Here is a 21,159-nt window from a genome sequence, read left to right as displayed (position 1 = left end):
AAGCAGAGATGAGAGAGGGGAAAGGAGAGACGACGTGGGAGAGGGTTAAGGAAACCCTGTCTCAGTCTTCTGAATACATAACCCTGGGATAAGGCTGTTGCGGTGACCGTATTACCGCCACACCTTGGCGGTCATGAGTCGTGAAGGCAGTCAAATTCCATGTGACCGTTTAGTCACTGTAATTTTGCTTCTCCAAGCTCTGATGCTGCTGATGGTCATTAGTAGCCTACCAAACTTGCTAACTGCTTGGTACTCAGCACTCTATTGTCCCTCTAATCACTCTGACATCAATGCAAATGTTATCGAAAATCTAATAAAACAATTAATGAGAGCCCATGAGCTCATGTTGCGCAACATTTCTATAGGCTATGCAATTCAATTGCGTGAGAAAACAGAGTGAGGAGGAGCCCATCAGTTTTCTATAGGCTAGGCCTACTATATTTATTTCACAACTTTCCTAATATTAAGCACATTGCTTTTCTTTACAACAGGAGTTTAGCCTACCTGGCTGCCATGAAAATGGACCACAGGAAAAGCGTCCTCCATTCGCTATTTAAGTGCAGAGATGACATGTATTTTTTCCCCTGCCCCAGTTTTGAGACAGGTGCATGATAATGGTCCATTCTAAATCAAAACGAATTTCACACATATATTATTTAGTATATGTAAAGACAAGATTAAATCAAGAATAGTCTGATGGGTGATAATATTAGCCTATCACTTGTGAATGATATATTATCACTTGTGAATGATGCCCAGCTTAAGGCACGAAACAATGCCTTTTTTTGGTGACTTTTTCTAATCATAGTCGCACACCTCATGTAGCCTAGCCCATAGGCCTATATGTTTTAATAAGGTTCGTATCACAACTGAAGTGGCCAAATAACTCCTTAAAAGGAAGCACATTCATCCGCTTTATAATGGGTGTAGCGCCTAACTGGCTGCACCATGTGAGTTTCAAGTTTGGGGAAGACAATTTTGAAACATTTGCGCTTAAAGCCTACTGCCGTGTGCGCATTGCTGCGCATATTATGTGAAGAAATAGCCTAATAGTTTATCAACATTTTAAGCTAAACGTTCTGAACTGTTGCGTCAGCCTCATTGCGTAAAACGTTTTTTTGATGCTAGTGGTTGTACTAATTTGAGATCTATCGCATCTCACAACTGTCCAAGACTATGTTTGGAATATTTATTTCTCGCACAGAATAGGTCAACTTTTGTACTATGGGGGATAGTAGATTGACATAGGCTAGTGGTTTTGCTGTTCGTTAGGCCTACTCATCTTGTTGGCTGACGAAAAGTACATGTGGACAGTTGTTCCAATATCTTCAATATGCACCTTGGAATTGGATAAGGACGCGCGCAGTTGCCCCGATATGTCTGTCTTTACTTGTAGCCTGTGAGAAAGACCCGATCACATGGATCACGTGATGGAGAGCTGTGTGAGTGAGAAGAGAGCTGCTTCGGAGCAGGCAGCATTTAGGGAGAAGGGCTGTAAAAGGCATGGATTTCTTTAGTGTATTATGGCCACAGAAAGGGGATGCCGCCGGGAAATTTGAGACATTATCAAGTGCTTCTCAAATTGTGAATGAGAGACTGACTAAGTGTGTACAGCCTGCGCAAAAAAACAAAGCAGAGCTCATGCCTTTTAAGCGACTTTTTTCAAATCATCATTAGAGTTGCATCATGCAGCCTTACAATGTATTAAAAATCAAAACATATAGCCCAACGTTTGTAGAACAACTAAAGTTACATGAATAACTCTAAATTAAGCATATAGGAGTACCTGTTCCTTTGTTAACAGCTCAACACAGAATAGCCGCATGTGCGTACTCTCTCAAATCGTTTGGAGAAAATATCCTTTCTATTTTATTCAGCTTTGTTCAATTGTATTCTTCATACTATTAAATAATATTAAATAATGCCACGGAAGTCTAAGCAAATATTGTCTGCTAAATGAACTAGTGTAGCCCACAACCATATGGCATAGCCAGATCAGGACCTAACATAAGGACAACTCAGAGTATGCTATTCTGTTCTTCTGAAATAGACTACATTTACTTCATATAATGTTTCTTTAGACCTGTCTAAAATAAATACTGGATTCATTGTGAAGGTATAGCCTATATTACATGGATTTATTTTATATTTCAGCAGGACAATCACACAAATTGTAATGCCAAAGACACACCAGAATGGCTTTCCAAGAGGTGTTGAGTGTTCCTTAATGGTCCAGTCTCAGTCTTAATTTAAATCTGCTTGAAAAAAAAGGTTTGAATATTCCTGTCCATCAATGACATCCAACCAAATTTACTGAGCTAGAGCAAATTTGACAAAAACAATATGTTGCCCTAAGATTTGTGCAAAGTTGGTAGATTCTTATTCCAAGAGTTTTACAGCTGTAATGGCTGCCAAATATGCTTCCACCAAGTATTAACTCTGGGGTGTGAAGATATACACAATCCAGGCATCTTCTTTTCTATTTTATTCATTTGGAAAATGTTCTATAATTTTTCTTTCACATTGGAAATGTGGAGTAGGTTGTGTACAATGGTAGAAAAAACATCTAATGTAATCAATTGTTTTATTTAATTTTAAGGCAGCAAAATGTGTAAAATGTGCAAGGGGTAGGTAGACTGTTACTAGGCATCTCCAATCATTTTACATTTACATTTACATTTTAGTCATTTAGCAGACGCTCTTATCCAGAGCGACTTACAGTTAGTGCATACATTATTTTATATTTATCATACTGGCCCCCCGTGGGAATCGAACCCACAACCCTGGTGTTGCAAACGCCATGCTCTACCAACTGAGCTACATCCCTGCCGGCCATTCCCTCCCCTACCCTGGACGACGCTGGGCCAATTGTGCGCCGCCCCATGGGTCTCCCGGTCGCGGCCGGCTACGACAGAGCCTGGATTCGAACCAGAATCTCTAGTGGCACAGCTAGCACTGCGATGCAGTGCCTTAGACCACTGCGCCACTCAAAGTTAAATCTAGAATCGGCTTCCTGTTTCGCAACAAAGCCTCCTTCACTCATGCTGCTAAACATGCCCTCGTAAAACTGACTATCCTACCAATCCTTGACTTCGGCGATGTCATTTACAAAATAGCCTCCAACACTCTACTTAGCAAATTGGATGTAGTCTATCACAGTGCCATCCGTTTTGTCACCAAAGCCCCATATACTACCGACCATTGTGACCTGTACGCTCTTGTTGGCTGGCCCTCACTACATATTCGTCGCCAAACCCACTGGCCCCAGGTCATCTATAAATCACTTCTAGGCAAATCCCTACCTTATCTTAGCTCATTGGTCACCATATCAACACCCACCCGTAGTATGCGCTCCAGCAGGTATATCTCACTGGTCATCCCCAAAGCCAACACCTCCTTGGCCGCCATTCCGTCCAGTTCTCTGCTGCAAATGACTGGAACGGACTACAAAAATCTCTAAAGCTGGAGACACTTATCTCCCTCATTAACTTTAAGCATCAGTTGTCAGAGCAGTTTAACGATCACTGTACCTGTGCACAGCCCATCTGTACCTGTGCACAGCCCATCTGTAATTAGCCCACCCAACTACCTCATCCCCATATTGTTATTTATTTTGCTCATTTGCACCCCAGTATCTCTATTTGCACATCATCTTCTGCGCATCTATCATTCCAGTGTTAATACTAAATTGTTATTATTTTGCACTATGGCCTATTTATAAATATTATTTATTGCCTTACCTCCATAACTTCCTATATTTGCACACACTGTATTTAGATTTTTTATTTTCTATTGTGTTATTGACTGTACGTTTTTGTTTATTCCATATGTAACTCTGTGTTGTTGTTGTTGTTTTTATCGCACTGCTTTGCTTAATCTTGGCCAGGTCGCAGTTGTAAATGAGAACTTGTTCTCAACTGGCCTACCTGGTTAAATAAAGGTGAAATAAAATAAAAAATAAATAAATAGGCACTGCATGTTGGAGGTGAACTAGCCTGGAATCCACACTGAACATTGCTCCACTGAATCAATGAATATGACTTATTGAACAGAAATACTCAGTGTGAATTACAGGCTAGAGGTGAATGGGGTAAAGAGTAACAGTTTGGGGGGTTGGAAAGGTAATAATGCCAATAATGCCAGTGGTCTAGAGTCCAAAGGGCTTTTACTTGTTTTGGCAGTCCTCCACCAGAGGGTCCTTAGTGTCAACTCGTCGTAACACTTCCCTCACACACTCCTCCAGCCACAGTAGGACACCTCCCTCCCTCCACAGGGTGTGAGTCCGCCCCACGTACAGAGACACCAGCTCAGCCAGGGCAGGAGACTGCCTAGAGAGAGGGAAAGAGATGGGAGGAAGGAACAATTCAATTTATGTAACTCTAATTCAATTTAAGCTCTCCGACAATAGATTACAATTTCATGCTAATAAATTATGATTCAATTCCATTAGGCTGACTGACACAGAAGAGGTGCATTTAGGAATGACATGACAGACAGGGAGACATGATGCCTCGGTTGAAGCAGATGTTTTACCCCAACTGGCTTCTGGGTCCAAAGAAGGCATGAGACGATACAGCAGCGTCAGGCTGCACTGTGCACAGGTCCAACAGAGGCATCAACACTGGGGAACACACAAACACACAGATATAAGGCATAGGTCTCTTTTGTGTGTGTGTGTGTCTGCTCCATATAAGCATCCATGGTGGAACATATTCTGAAGGCTGTCCCTCTCAGGCTTGTGGTTGTGCTGTGCATGATTGATGCGTGTGTGTATGACTTTAACCTCCAGGGAACATGATGAGAGCGTTCTGCAGCAGCAGGTCAGCCTTGTGTTTGAGCCTCTCCCTCTCATCTGACTCAGTCTGATCCTCCTGACTCAGGTGGAAGTGGCTCAGAGCCACAGAAAAGGCAAAGTTTGGCAACTGGGACAGGTTCCTGTGCACCTGGGAAACACACACACACAGGAATCAGACAATACACACACACACACACACACACAGAGAAATCAGACACACACTGGTATGAGGTCACACACACAGAAAATATTGCACACACATGCACGCACACACACACTCGTCTCACCTCCCAATCCTGGTATAGCCGGAGGAGGAAGTTGTACTCTCGTGAGCGAAGGGATAGGAAGTCAATGAGCAGTAGCATACAGAGGGGATCGTTGTCTGGGTCCAGACTTGGGAGAGAAAGGAGATGACGGAATAAAACAGCTCCTCTTCTTCAATGAATACTTCATTCAGTTTCGCCTACATAACTAAGACCACATAACTACTATATAAATAAACATTACATAAATAAAATAAATAAATGGTTTCTTTATTAACAGTCGGACCCATGACAACCCGTGACCAGAATCTGTGACATTGCCGGAAAGACTCAATATATCCTGGGGATCTTAAATACAGTGACACTATACATAACGGAAATGGAGGCAATGTGCTTTTACTGGTATTTCCAGTTTTATCCACTACTGTTGCTGCAGGTAGAAAATCCTAGGAACTGTTATTTAATTGACACTGTCTCCAATCAATCAATGTCTGGTTGTGCATGTGTGTTTGGTGGGGGGATCGCCTGAGCCAGGGGAGACACAGCGCTGCAAATCTTAATCGCGCAAAGCCTATTATTTGGCATGGAATACTATTTGTAGATCAGTGATTCTACACCTTATTTTGCTCAAGCTGATCCTCTCCAACAGACTTAGAAGTTGTAGCTAAAAAATTGTAAATTGGGGGCAGTTAAAAAGGGGAGAGTCAATGAAACCAACCATGGAAGTACATTGTATGGAATTCGGAGGGTAGCCCCAACAGACTCAAACCCGGATCCAGCGACTATAAAGTCAACACCTTAACTGTTACTCCAAGCGGAACCTCTTGTGTAACGGTTAAGGTGTTGGCTTGACAGTCACTGGATCCGGGTTTGTGGATCCGCGTTTGAGTCCCGGTCGGGGCTACCCTCCAAATTCGCTACATTGGTGTCAGAAGTGGGATGGTGCCCATGAGGCCATCCGAGTGGCGTGTACACGTGGGGACTTGGTTCGAGTCCCGGTCAGATATTGATTGGAGACAGCTTGTGTCAATTAAATAACATTTCCTAGGATTTCCAACCTCCATCAACACTAGTGGATAATGCTGGAAATACTGGTAAAAGCACAGTGCCTCCATTTCCGCAACAAAAAGCAGGGCCCTATATGTGGTATATGACAGAGCTGCTGCGGGCGGCAGGGCTGGTCATCTGGTATTCCTATCAGTCATCTACTGAAGCAGAGATAAGGTCCTCCTGATCATAACACAGTAGGCCTGAGAGGGACAGCCGTCACAACGTGTTCCACCATGGATGCTTATATAGAGCAGACACACAGCACCATGAGGGGAGGAAGCCAGTGTTTGACGGAAATCATAGATATACACTGAGTGTACAAAAGATTAGGAACATCTTCCTAATGTTGAGTTGCACCCCCTTTTGCCCTCAGAACCACCTCAATTCGTCTGGGTATGGTCTCTACAAGGTGTCGAAAGCGTTCCACAGGGATGTTGGCCCATGTTGACTCCAATGCTTCCCACAGTTGTGTCAAGTCGGCTGGATGCCCTTTGGGTGGTGGACCATTCTTGATAAACACAGGAAACTTTTGAGCGTGAAAAACCCAACAGCGTTGCAGTTCTTGACACAAACCGGTGCGCCTGGCACCTACTACCATACACGCTTAAAAGGCACTTAAATATTTTGTCTTGCCCATTCACCCTCTGAATGGCACACATACACAATCCATGTCTCAATTGTCTCAAGGCTTAAAATCCTTCTTTAACCCGTCTACTCCCTCTTCAATAAGTGAGATCAATAAGGGATCATAGCTTTCACCTGGATTCACCTGGTCAGTCTGTCATGGAAAGAGCAGATGTTCCTAATGTTTTGCACACTCAGTGTATACCATGACCACCACATCCTAGATAAGATAAAGGCTATAGGCCTAAGACACAGGGCCGAGGCAGAAGCATGTGTAATAACAGCCCTTCCATAGTGTGTGGAGTGTCCCATGGGTGTTGTTCTGTCATACCGCCTAGCCAGGTTTTATGACCAGTAATGAAATACAGCCAGCCTGATCCATTTAGAGGAGTCATTCCTGGATAATATATGGACATCTGACTTGGGGTTTATGTTTGTTTAGTTGATATGAAGTTTTGTAAGACCTTTATTATTATAATATATGAGAAGGACTCTTTATAAGAGGAAATATTACATAACAATTGGGATCGGGCGCAGATTAGCACAGCTCAGCCTTTGTGCCATTTAAGCAACTACAAATATCACATAATTAATATGTTATTGCTGCGGGGACTTGCTCCCATTCAGCCACAAGAGCATTAGTGAGATCGTGCACTGATGTTGGGCGATTAGGCTTGGCTCGCAGTCGGCGTTCCAATTCATCCCAAGGGTGTTCGATGGGGTTGAGGTCAGGGCTTTGTGCAGGCCAGTCAAGTTCTTCCACACCGATCGACAAACCATTTCTGTATGGACCTCGCTTTGTGCACAGGGGCATTGTCATGCTGAAACAGGAAAGGGCCTTCCCCAAACTGTTGCCACAAAGTTGGAAGCACAGAATTGTCTAGAATGTCATTATATGCTGTAGCGTTAAGATTTCCCTTCACTGGAACTAAGGGGCCTAGCCCGAACCATGAAAAACAACCCCAGACCATTATTCCTCCTCCACCAAACTTTACAGTTGGCACTATGCATTGGGGCAGGTAGCGTTCTCCTGGCATCCGCCAAATCCATCTGACTGCCAGATTGTGAAGCATGATTCATCACTCCAGAGAACGCGTTTCCACTGCTCCATAGTCCAATGGCGTGAGCTTTACTCCACTCCAGCCGACGCTTGGCATTGCGCATGGCTTGTGCGCAATGCCAGGCTTGTGTGCGGCTGCTCTGCCATGGAAAGCCATTTCATGAAGCTCCCAACGAACAGTTATTGTGCTGACATTGCTTCCAGAGGCAGTTTGGAACTTGGTAGTGAGTGTTGCAACCGAGGAAAGACGATTTTTACGCACTACGCGGTTCAGCACTTGGCGGACCTGTTCTGTGAGCTTGTGTGGCCTACCACTTTGCGGCTGAGCCGTTGTTGCTCCTAGACGTTTCCACTTCACAATAACAGCAATTACAGTTGAGCGGGGCAGCTCTAGCAGGGCAGAAATTTGACGAACTCAATTGTTGGAAAGGTGGCATCCTATGATGATGCCACGTTGAAAGTCACTGAGCTGTTCAGTAAGGCCATTCTACTGCCAATGTTTAGATTAGGGGGGGGTTCATGTAAGCCCTCTTGGGTTTCCAACCTCACCTGTACACCTTTTGTGTCTTGTCTTAATCTGCACTGTTTGTCTTTCAATTGTCTTTTTTGTGTGAATAAATAAAACACATAGTCCGTCGCTGTACTTCTTCCATTATGCGATTCTCACCTTCCCTCTACCCCTGACACCTGGGGTGCACACACACACACACACACACACACACACACACACACACACACACACACACACACACACACACACACACACACACACACACACACACACACACACACACACACACAGAGAGACACACACACACACAGACACACACAGACACACACACAGTCTCCCATGTACCTCAGGATGAGTCTGCAGTACTCCAGGGCTGTCCGGGGGCATCCCCTCCTCTCCAGGAACATCATGTGCTTATAAACAGCCAAGTAGAATGCCCTGTAGAGAGGATAAATGTACAGACTAAGGAGAGACTTATATTATAAACCTTTTACATTTCCATTGGCTATATCATTTTATGAGAAAGGCCCTTGCATAACAGCGTTTGTGGATTGACCTGTGTAGCAGAGGTTTATTATCTAACCTGTTTTCTGGTCGCAGGTAGTCCAGTCTGCTGGTTCCTGACGTCAGGCTGCACACAGGGTGGAAGGCACACTCAAAGCTGTACAGGGCGCGCTCTGGAACACACACCACACAGTCTTTTACCAACGACAAGTGAAAACATGTAACTTTAGCCAGCACTACCTGGTTGCTAAACAGTCCCAGTGATTCTCAATTGGTAGATCATCATACCCTCCTCCAGGCTGTGTTTGTCTTTTGTAAAAACATACATGTCTCCCTCTGCTAGAAGGCATGAAAACAGCTTTAAGTGAAACCACTCCCTTTCTCCCTTGCAAGTTCCGGTGTCAACAACAACTACATCAACAAGACTAGCTACCTAGAGGTAGCAGCTTTTCTCATTGGTCAAAACACTGGTAGGATCCCAATGTACTAAGCCCTTTCAAACTCAGATTACACAACTGTATAACATGTTTTCCAGTGCTGCTGTAATGAGTTGATTAGAGTAGGACCTCATTAGCATGATCAGGATCAGCTGACACAGGATGAGAGGGGCTACACCCACACATGAAGAATTTTGACATGCACTTTCAGTGACTATATCTGAACAATCAGTGGGTTGTTTGAATGTATTGTGTACAGTGTAAACACGTGGCTAGATAACCAATAAATATTTTAGCTGGGTTCAATTCAGTTACGTGTGGTTGAAAATGTACTTTCACCTTGGTGGTCAGAGAGAAGTCACTTTAAATGGAAGCTGCTTTTGCTTGCCCTCTGTATTGATGTGATTTAGCCCTGACCAAAGCGTGCTCTGCTCAAACCTTAACTGTATTTATCAACTCATTTATAGATGATGTTAGTAGGCTCGTAGTGACAGGCTTGGAGTAACAGTATGGTAACATTTCCTGCCTAAATGCATTACCTGAGGAATCTGAAATACGCTACTTTGCATCCAATTTAGAGTCTTTCAGAGAATAAACATGCTGTAGCTACAGCTGACTCAATTGAACTATTAAACCTTATCTCGATCAATTGCATAAGGCAGAGGTTCTTAAGCTTTTTCAGCTCGAGACCTAAATGAGAAATGTACTGTCCTCAAACCACCCAAATTAAGAATAAATAGTGTGTGATTATAAATGTTTACTCATAACTCGAGACCCACCGCTCAGGGCCCACTTTGGGTCCCAAACCATAGGTTAAGAAACCCTGGCATAAGGTAATATATGACATACTAGAGCAGTGTGTGGTATAGGTATTGTGTATAAAATAACCTATTATACAATGTACTGCCCAGAGGGCACCAATGTTTATCAAGAATAATGTTGCATAAACTTATTCCAACTATTTATCTGGGACCTAGATTAAATTGTATATGGGTCCAAGAAAACATACCAAAGGGGTCTCATGACACATTTACAAACCTTGAGCAAAATGATACTGCAGAGAGGATCCCCAACTCACCAATCAGAGCTTTGGGTATGACCCTCCTTGCCAAATCAGAGCAAAGACAGGAGTCCCACTCACCAATCAGGTCCCTGATACTCACCGATGAGGTCCCTGGCCATCTCCTGGTCCTCCTGTATGCGGCAGACATCAGAAAGCTGCAGCAGGGAGTCAATGTGGTAGGGGTTCATCTGGAGCAGGGCCTGGGGAGAGGGTAGGGTGGGGGGACAGGGGTAGGGTGGGGGGGGGGACAGGGGTAGGGTGGGGGGACAGGGGGAGAGTGGGGTGGGACAGGGGGAGAGTGGGGTGGGACAGGGGGAGAGTGGGGTGGGACAGGGGGAGAGTGGGGTGGACAGGGGGAGAGTGGGGTGGATAGGGGGAGAGTGGTGTGGACAGGGGGAGAGTGGTGTGGGACAGGGGGAGAGTGGTGTGGACAGGGGGAGAGTGGGTGGTGAGACAGGGGGAGAGTGGGGTGGACAGGGGGGAGAGTGGGGGGGGACAGGGGGAGAGTGGGGTGGACAGGGGGAGAGTGGGGTGGGACAGGGGGAGAGTGGGGTGGGACAGGGGGAGAGTGGGGTGGACAGGGGGAGAGTGGGGTGGGACAGGGGGAGAGTGGGGTGGACAGGGGGAGAGTGGGGGTGGACAGGGGGAGAGTGGGGTGGACAGGGGGAGGGTGGGGGGGGACAGGGGGAGGGTGGGGGGGGACAGGGGGGACGGTGGGGGTGGGACAGGGGGAGAGTGGGGTGGACAGGGGGAGAGTGGGGTGGACAGGGGGAGAGTGGGGAGGGCAGGGGGCATTGGAAGGGTGGGGGGACAGGTGGGGGAGACGGGGGATCACCGTTTGTCTAAACATTAAAAACCATATATGTCCTCAACCTTAAATTTCAACTGAATTCCTTCTCTGAATTCTCTAGTTTCTCATGCCGTGATCTAGAATTGTAGTTAAAATTGATCTAGAATCATGCATATCGGTTGTCCTAGATATTTGAGACATGCATCACGGCATTGCTAATCAATCTCCAGTTATATTTCTGAGTATCATGTCAATATGAAAGACTTTTATGAACTGCAGTCCCATTGATTAGCCTAGTTATGATGACCCTTGACCCCTGAGACCGTGGGTGAACCCTTACCACAATGTTGTTGGGATCCATGGACTCCACTGAGTCCAGGAACTTGAACTGAATCTGCTGGTAGTCCCGGCTGTGTTCGAAGGTGAAGTACTGTAGACCATCCCTGGACTCCAGTAGGGTCATTGAGATACCTGAGGGAGGAAACATTACAGACAGTATTATTCTATGTGAGTTACATGCAATGAAGTATATAAACCCTGGATTGCTGACACTATGTATTGCCCATTCAGAGGCTTTGAAGCCACCAGTCGGCCATATTGGCATTCCCTAGTAGGAGCAGTCCTCCACAGGAATGAATGATATTCTTCAGTATTTCACTTAAATGTTTTAAGGACAAAATTACATGTATTTAAATATTGTTGTTGTTGTTGTAGTGGGGACAGTAACATTAGTACCCTCTAAAAAAAATACTTAAAAAATGTTTTTATATATTTTTTCATTTTATGTTTAGCTCACATAATATAATTGAAAAGTATGCATTAAAGTGTCTGTTTTAGAAAAATAATAAGTGTCAAAAACTAATGTAGACATTTATAAATGCATTTCTATAGCTTCCAAAATCTTTTTTACAATTGAGGAGGAGTATCAATACAGTGCCCCATCAGTCATCCAGGATTTATACACATTACTGGTTACATGTGTGTACAGTTGCAGTATGTTGAAATTGCATCAATTTCATATAGATATGTATGTGGAATAAAGATAATGATCTGACAATTCGATATAGATATACAGTGCATTCGGAAAGTATTCAGACCCCTTGACTTTTTCCACATTTTGTTACATTACAGCCTTATTCTAAAATTGATTAAATAGTTTTTTCCCTCTCAATCTACACACAATACCCCATAATGACAACAAGCGAAAACAGATTTTTAGAAATGTATTCCAAAAAAATAAAAATAAATAAACTCCTCTCACTGTCAACTGCGTTTATTTTCAGCAAACTTAACGTGTAAATATTTGTATGAACATAACAAGATTCAACAACTGAGACATAAACTGAACAAGTTCCACAGACATGTGACTAACAGAAATTGAATAATGTGTCCCTGAACAAAGGGGGGGTCAAAATCAAAAGTAACAGTCAGTATATGGTGTGCATCTCCTCCTCATGGACTGCACCAGATTTGCCAGTTCTTGCTGTGAGATGTTACCCCACTCTTCCACCAAGGCACTTGCAAGTTCCCTGACATTTCTGGGGGAAATGCCCTAGCCCTCACCCTCCGATCCATCAGGTCCCAGACGTGCTCAATGGGATGAGATCCGGGCTCTTCGCTGGCCATGGCAGAACACTGACATTCCTGTCTTGCAGGAAATCACGCACAGAACGAGCAGTATGGCTGGTGGCATTGTCATGCTGGAGGGTCATGTCAGGATTAGCCTGCAGGAAGGGTACCACATGAGGAAGGAGGATGTTTTCCCTGTAACGCACTGCGTTGAGATAGCCTGCAATGACAACAAGCTCAGTCCGATGATGCAGTGACATACCACCCCAGACCATGACGGTCCCTCCACCTCCAAATCGATCCCGCTCCAGAGTACAGGCCTCGGTGTAACGCTCATTCCTTCGACGATAAACGCGAATCCGACCATCACACCTGGTGAGACAAAACCGCGACTCGTCAGTGAAGAGCACTTTTTGCCAGTCCTGTCTGGTCCAGCGACGGTAGGTTTGTGCCCATAGGCGACGTTTTTGCCGGTGATGTCTGGTGAGGACCTGCCTTAAAACAGGCCTACAAGCCCTCAGTCCAGCCTCTCTCAGCCTATTGTGGACAGTCGGAGCACTGATGGAGGGATTGTGCGTTCCTGGTGTAACTCAGGAAGTTGTTGTTGCCATCCTGTACCTGTCCCGCAGGTGTGATGTTCGGATGTACCGATCCTGTGCAGGTGTTGTTACACGTGGTTTGCCACTGCGAGGACAATCAGCTGTCCGTCCTGTCTCCCTGTAGCGCTGTCTTAGGCGTCTCACAGTACGGACATTGCAATTTATTGCCCTGGCCTCATCTGCAGTCCTCATGCCTCCTTGCAGCATGCCTAAGGCACGTTCACGCAGATGAGCAGGGACCCTGGGCATCTTTCTTTTGGTGTTTTTCAGAGTCAGTAGAAAGGCCTCTTTAGTGTCCTAAGTTTTCATAACTGTCACCTTAATTACCTAACGTCTGTAAGCTGTTAGTGTCTTAACGACCGTTCCACAGGTGCATGTTCATTAATTGTTTATGGTTCATTGAACAAGCATGGGAAGCAGTGTTTAAACCCTTTACAATGAAGATCTGTGAAGTTATTTGGATTTTTACGAATTATCTTTGAAAGACAGGGTCCTGAAAAAGGGACGTTTCTTTTTTTGCTGAGTTTACCTTATTTACAAAAGTATTCAGCCCATTTGCTATGAGACTCGAAATGGAGCTCAGGTGCAACCCTGTTCCCATTGATCATCCTTGAGATGTTTCTACAACTTCATTGGGGTCCCCTGTAGCTCAGTTGGTAGAGCATGGTGCTTGCAACGCAAGGGATGTGGGTTCGTTTCCCACGGGGAGCCAGTATGAAAATGTATGCACTCACTAACTGTAAGTCGCTCTGGAAAAGAGTGTCTGCTAAATTACTAAAATGTAAATGTAAATTCAATTGATTGGGCATGATTTAGAAAGGCACACACCTGTCTACATAAGGTCCCACAGTTGACAATGCATGTCAGAGCAAAAACCAAGCCATGAGGTTGAAGGAATTGTCCGCAGAGCTCCGACACAGGATTGTGTTGAGGCATAGATCTGGGAAAGGGTACCAAAACATTTCTGCAGCATTGAAGGTCCCCAAGAACACAGTGGCCTCCATCATTCTTAAATGGAAGAAGTTTGGAACCGCCAAGACTCTTCCTAGAGCTGGCCGCCAGGCCAAACTGAGCAATCGGGGGAGAAGGGCCTTGGTCAGGGAGGTGACCAAGAACCCGATGGTCACTCTGACAGAGCTCCAGAGTTCTTCTGTGGAGATGGGAGAACCTTCCAGAAGGACAACCATCTCTGCAGCACTCCACCAAATCAGGACTTTATGGTAGAGTGGCCAGACTGAAGCCATGCCTCAGTAAAAGGCACATGACAGCCCGCTTGGAGTTTGCCAAAAGCCACCTAAAGACTCTCAGACCATGAGAAACAATATTCTCTGGTCTGATGAAACCAAGATTGAACTCTTTGGCCTGAATGCCAAGCGTCACGTCTGGAGGAAACCTGGCACCATCCCTACGGTGAAGCAAGGTGGTGGCAACATCATGCTGTGGGCATGTTTTCAGCAGCAGGGACTGGGAGACTAGTCAGGATCGAGGCAAAGATGAACAGAGCAAAGTACAGAGAGATCCTTGATGAAAACCTGCTCCAGACCGCTCAGACTGGGGCGAAGGTTCACCTTCCATCAGGACAATGACCCTGAGCACACAGCCAAGACAACGCAGGAGTGGCTTCGGGACAAGTCTCTGAATGTCCTTGAGTGGCCCAGCCAGAGCAGGGACTTGAACCCGATCGAACATCTCTGGAGAGACCTGAAAATAGCTGTGCAGCAACGCTCACCATCCAACCTGACAGAGCTTGAGAGGGTCTGCAGAGAAGAATGGGAGAAAGTCCCCAAATACAGGTGTGCCAAGCTTGTAGCGTTATACCCAAGAAGACTTGAGGCTGTAATCGCTGCCAAAGGTGCTTCAACAAAGTACTGAGTAAAGGGTCTTCTTTTTATATACATTTGTAAAAATTTCTAAAAACCTGTTTTTGATTTGTCATTATGGGGTATTGTGTGTAGATTGATGAGAGAAAAAAAACAATTTAATCAATTTTAGAATAAGGCTGTAATGTAACAAAATGTGGAAGAAGTCAAGGGGTCTGAATACTTTCTGAATGCACTGTACAAGCTAAGGCATTGAGACTACTCAAAAAGTGAGAGGAAAAAGATAAAATCACCCATCTATATTTTGGGAGGGAAGTGATATTTCCCAGATCAAATCTCCAGTCAGGTGATTACATAAGCCTTGAGTTTGGGGGAGCTTTGACACCCTGAGGAGTAGCTAACACTGCCATAACAGAGACCCTAATTCTTCTCCAACCTCAGCTCTGGGTTAAACAACCCAGTATCCCACAACACCAGGGGCACTATGGACCCAAACATCAATGGAGTCTTTCCCAAACATCAAAAGAGTATTTGAGGCCAAGGGCTAGGCAGCATTTGATTAATGATACATGGTGATTGGACTGTTTTTTAACAAGACTTCATAGGGCAAAGTTCAAATCCACAGAACAATGCCTTTGGTGTGATCCTACCCAGAAAAGCTCTCTGTCAACATGGCTTCAGGCTGCCCACTGCTGTTAACATGTAATTTTTTCTGCCGCTACTCTTGATTGGTTATAAGCTACCCAAACTGAACCAGGATTCTTAGAGTCCCGCTGATGAGAATTCCAAATTTGTGATAATGGAGAGACACTGTCGCCTTGTTGCTCAACACAGAGGCGCCAGCCTGAGGAGATGGGGATTAAATTTAGCATAATTGATTAAATCCTAATAAATAGAAACTGGCATATCAAAATGTATTTCAGAGAACTAGAGCTATAGCGTGGCTGGCCCTTAAATGTACACTACACAGAGGGCTAATATCAAAAACATGCCTGTCAATCTCTCCTGGCTCAAAGTAGAGGAGCGATTGACTGCATTACTACTTGTCTTTGTGAGAGGTTTCGACGTGTTGAAAGCACCGAACTGTCTGTTCAAACAGCTAACACACAGCTCAGACACCCAATAATACCCTACAAGACATGCCACCAGGGGTCTCTTCACAGTCCCTAAAGCAGGGGTCTCCAACCCTGTTCATGGAGAGCTAACCTCCTGTAGGTTTTCGCACCAACCCCAGTTGTAACTAAACTGGTTCAGCTTATCAACCAGCTAATTATTAGAATCAGGTGTGCTAGATTAGGGTTGGAGTGAAAACCTTCAGGACAATAGCTCTCCAGGAAAAGGGTTGTAGAGTCCTGCCTTAAGGCCAGAACAGAGTTTGGGAAACGCACAGTACTTCATAGAGCCAAGACTACATGGAACTCTCTTCCACATCAGGTAACCCAATCTAGCAGTAAAATCAGATTTTAAAAAACATAAAACAACACCTCACGGCACAACGCAGACTGTGAAGAGACACACACACAGTAATATTGTATTGTTGTACATTTTAGATTGTACATTTGTTATGGTGGAGCAGTGTGAATTTGTATAGTACACAATATTTGTTGTGATGTATTGATTTATTTATGATGTAAACTATTGTTTTGATGTGTTTTTTTTGTTTTGTAGGGTGGGGCGGTATCCAGATTTTCATACCGTCATACCATTTCTGTACCATATCGGGGTATACGGTATTACCCGAAATGCACATAAGGGGCGCTATTTAAAATAATAATAAATATTTTTTTAATTTTTTTTACACACAAAACCATTTAGGCAAAAGGGATCTTGATCCAGGAGGGTATTGAATGTCTCTGCTGTAACCAAGACTACCGTCAGTATTTTGAAATACCCTGATATACGGTATATCGCCCAAGCCTATTTTTCTGTTCCTGTTTGGACCCCAGAAAGAGTAGTGGCTGCCTTCGCAGTAGCTAACGGGGACCCTGCTATGCCTGTCTGAGTGGACTGATCCATTGTGGAGGCTGTGGGGATGGAACAGCCCATCAGTCAAAGACATGATACTGAAATGGTATATGGTTATATTATGTAAGAACAATGGTGCAACACAAATAAAAATATATTATTTTATAACAAATGCACTTTCTCCTGCGTTGGGACAATGGTTGCTGTTCTGAAACACATCAGCGCGCTGTTGAATTGGCGCCTTTTCCTAGACCATGTTGCTAATAGCAAAGTTAACCAGCATATTGGTGTTGAGAACAATGTGACAGATATTATTATTATGATCAATTATTCCATATATATATATATATATATATATATATATATATATATATATATATATATATATATATATATATGTGTGTGTGTGTGTGTGTATATATATATACAGTGGGGGAAAAAAGTATTTAGTCAGCCACCAATTGTGCAAGTTCTCCCACTTAAAAAGATGAGAGAGGCCTGTAATTTTCATCATAGGTACACGTCAACTATGACACACAAAATGAGAAAAAAAAATCCAGAAATTCACATTGTAGGATTGTTTATGAATTTATTGGCATATGATGGTGGAAAATAAGTATTTGGTCAATAACAAAAGTTTCTCAATACTTTGTTATATACCCTTTGTTGGCAATGACACAGGTCAAACGTTTTCTGTAAGTCTTCACAAGGTTTTCACACACTGTTGCTGGTATTTTGGCCCATTCCTCCATGCAGATCTCCTCTAGAGCAGTGATGTTTTGGGGCTGTCGCTGGGCAACACAGACTTTCAACTCCCTCCAAAGATTTTCTATGGGGTTGAGATCTGGAGACTGGCTAGGCCACTCCAGGACCTTGAAATGCTTCTTACGAAGCCACTCCTTCGTTGCCCGGGCGGTGTGTTTGGGATCATTGTCATGCTGAAGACCCGCCACGTTTCATCTTCAATGCCCTTGCTGATGGAAGGAGGATTTCACTCAAAATCTCACGATACATGGCCCCATTCATTCTTTCCTTTACCGGATTAGTCGTCCTGGTCCCTTTGCAGAAAAACAGCTCCAAAGCATGATGTTTCCAACCCCATGCTTCACAGTAGGTATGGTGTTCTTTGGATGCAACTCAGCATTATTTGTCCTCCAAACATGACGAGTTGAGTTTTTACCAAAAAGTTATATTTTGGTTTCATCTGACCGTATGACATTCTCCCAATCCTCTTCTGGATCATCCAAATGCACTTCAGACGGGCCTGGACATGTACTGGCTTAAGCAGGGGACACGTCTCGCACTGCAGGATTTGAGTCCCTGGCGGCGTAGTGTGTTACTGATGGTAGGCTTTGTTACTTTGGTCCCAGCTCTCTGCAGGTCATTCACTAGGTCCCCCGTGTGGTTCTGGGATTTTTGCTCACCGTTCTTGTGATCATTTTGACCCCACGGGGTGAGATCTTGCGTGGAGCCCCAGATCGAGGAGATTATCAGTGGTCTTGTATGTCTTCCATTTCCTAATAATTGCTCCCACAGTTGATTTCTTCAAACCAAGCTGCTTACCTATTGCAGATTCAGTCTTCCCAGCCTGGTGCAGGTCTACAATTTTGTTTTTAGTGTCCTTTGACAGCTCTTTGGTCTTGGCCATAGTGGAGTTTGGAGTGTGACTGTTTGAGGTTGTGGACAGGTGTCTTTTATACTGATAACAAGTTCAAACAGGTGCCATTAATACAGGTAACGAGTGGAGGACATAGGAGCCTCTTAAAGAAGAAGTTACAGGTCTGTGAGAGCCAGAAATCTTGCTTGTTTGTAGGTGACCAAATACTTATTTTCCACCATAATTTGCAAATAAATTCATAAAAAATCCTACAATGTGATTTTCTGGAGAGATAAATCTCAATTTGTCTGTCATAGTTGACGTGTACCTATGATGAAAATTACAGGCCTCTCTCATCTTTTTAAGTGGGAGAACTTGCACAATTGGTGGCTGACTAAATACTTTTTTTCCCCACTGTACATACATACAGAAATAAGACAGATCCTGCTTCTGTTGCCTGTTTGAGTGTTTGTGTTACAGTGTTTGTCTTACGGTGTTCAGAGTTTGTTATAACCAATTTATTTATGTGATTATGATAGGCTATAGGTCAGGCCCTATTGGTCACGTGCATGCGAAGCATACATGTGTCACATAGAGAGAGCAAGGGTTGAGGGAATAGGGAATGTTTTTCCTAAACAAATGAGGGATTTCGGTAACATAACTTTTTAGTCAGAAATGGCTTCAGCAACACGGATAGCGCTATACACACTGTTGATGTGTGGTGGTCGCTGCAGCAGGGAGGAGAGAGAGACACAGGGTGCTAGTCACACAGTCACTCGCTGTCTTTTTTTGTAACACAGCGCAGAAAGTCTGAGCCAGGCGTCACAATCCAATCAATTGTGGTCAGACTCCCTCTAGTCATTTCTGTGTCTTAAAGCATCAGACAATCTCAGTGCATATAGTTGATTTGATTAAAACACATAGGATGTGCCTATATGGAAAATAGCCTTGTGAATACATACTATTTATGCAAAATTTCACAGAAATGTTTCTGTGGATGCAAATGTATTTAAGTATCTCCCATAACAAAGTCACAAAACAGAAGAACAGATTACTCTTGGTCGACCAATAATTTTTTGGGTTGGGGACAGCCCTAGTATGAGGGCATTATCTTCTGTTTTGTGACTTTGTCATGGGAGATACTTCATTACATTTGCATCCACAAAAACATTTCTGTGAAATGTTGCATAAATAGTATGTATTCACAAGGCTTTCAGCGTTCTGAGCGATGCCGAGTGTGAGAGGTTGAGAGTAGGTCTGACCTGGGCGACTGAAGCGTGGCCAGGTGTCTTTAGGGATGGTCATCCAGGTGCTGCGATGGAACTGTCTCTGTCTCTGACGAGGTCTGAAGAAAGAATGAAGAGATGGGCTTATACTGTAACCTTTAGTAGTAGTAGTCCCACAGATAAGGAGTTCTGTGAATATCTTACCTTTGATCTCCAAGAACTGCTCGAGCTCCAAAGTATCTCTTCAACTCTGTCTCAGGATTCAGGTTCCTAACCAACAAAAGAGGGTAAGTTCAACTAAAATCTATCACTGATAAATTACTGCCATAAGTTCTGTGTATTCTGATTGGATGACATTACCCCACAGAGAGTCCTGATGTCTGATTGGATGCAGTGCTGTGGACCTACTCACCTGTGTTCCACGTAGAGTACAGGCCTGTTGTCTGAGCCTCCACAGCCCTCATTCTGCAGGGTCAGTCCATTAGACTGCTCTATGCTCTCCAGCAACGCATCAATGTCATCCCCAGCTACCTCCTGACAACCACACATAAGAGTCAAATATAAGACAGAGCGGCCTATGTGACTGAGTGAGACGGCATCAGGGCAGCACCCCCATAACCTCAACATACAATGAAATGCTGCTAAAGCAAGTGGTAAATATGGCAATGTGCACAACAGTGCCCTCACATTGGGGGACATATGTGTAAGTGATTTGTCAAGATGGACTGTATACCAGTTTATCTCCTGTAGTGTTCTTCTTCTTCTTCTTCTTCTTCTTCTTCTTCTTCTTGCTCGCTTTATCTCCGGACTCAGGCTGACAACATAAGAAAATAAAAACTGTTAGACAGCTCTTCAAAACATTCCGACTAGAGCAATCATGCATAATAACAACAAGACTGAAGAGGAAAGGGCTCTCAATACCCCATAATACTGTGGAGGCTACAGTGTATCAAAGGTGTCCGTTTCCCTCTCCTCACCTTCGCAGCACCTGTCTCAGGCTGCGCATCTCTCTTCTCTGTTTCCCCACTGTTGCTCTTCTCCTTGCCTTCATCACCATTCTGTTCTTCTGGCTTCACTGTGTCTTCATCAGTCGTAGCTTTCTCTGCTTCATTCTCTACGTCACATATCTGCAGAGATGTGGTTCCAGCAAAGGTGGGAAAGACTCAGGTTAAGGTTGTATATCAGAGACTAAATCTCTACATTGCACATCGTTTTAATTAATCTTTGGTCAGTCTCTGCCTTGATTTCTTGTGGGAGCCATTGGAATTCCAACCCATCCTAGTGAC

At 44.2% G+C, this 21,159-nt stretch overlaps 1 protein-coding gene across 1 annotated transcript in view; it reads right to left on the bottom strand.

The window, feature by feature from the left end:
• The window catches only part of LOC121558023 (transcription factor 25-like), a 33,021-nt gene that overhangs the window by 11,270 nt on the left and 592 nt on the right, over positions 1 to 21,159 (bottom strand). The window contains exons 2-14 of the mRNA XM_045214729.1: positions 20,851 to 21,000; positions 20,607 to 20,687; positions 20,286 to 20,407; positions 20,078 to 20,143; positions 19,910 to 19,992; positions 11,438 to 11,568; positions 10,408 to 10,507; positions 8,887 to 8,980; positions 8,649 to 8,741; positions 5,083 to 5,188; positions 4,784 to 4,943; positions 4,534 to 4,621; positions 4,170 to 4,328 (exon numbers count right to left, since the gene is read on the bottom strand). Of these exons, the coding sequence (XP_045070664.1) occupies positions 4,170 to 4,328; positions 4,534 to 4,621; positions 4,784 to 4,943; positions 5,083 to 5,188; positions 8,649 to 8,741; positions 8,887 to 8,980; positions 10,408 to 10,507; positions 11,438 to 11,568; positions 19,910 to 19,992; positions 20,078 to 20,143; positions 20,286 to 20,407; positions 20,607 to 20,687; positions 20,851 to 21,000 (1,433 nt within the window). The remainder of the gene's footprint in view (positions 1 to 4,169; positions 4,329 to 4,533; positions 4,622 to 4,783; positions 4,944 to 5,082; positions 5,189 to 8,648; positions 8,742 to 8,886; positions 8,981 to 10,407; positions 10,508 to 11,437; positions 11,569 to 19,909; positions 19,993 to 20,077; positions 20,144 to 20,285; positions 20,408 to 20,606; positions 20,688 to 20,850; positions 21,001 to 21,159) is intronic.

Source organism: Coregonus clupeaformis, unplaced genomic scaffold (genome assembly GCF_020615455.1).
Source record: "Coregonus clupeaformis isolate EN_2021a unplaced genomic scaffold, ASM2061545v1 scaf0302, whole genome shotgun sequence".
NCBI classification, from domain to species: Eukaryota; Metazoa; Chordata; class Actinopteri; order Salmoniformes; family Salmonidae; genus Coregonus; species Coregonus clupeaformis.
This window is presented reverse-complemented; position numbering and strand designations above follow the sequence as displayed.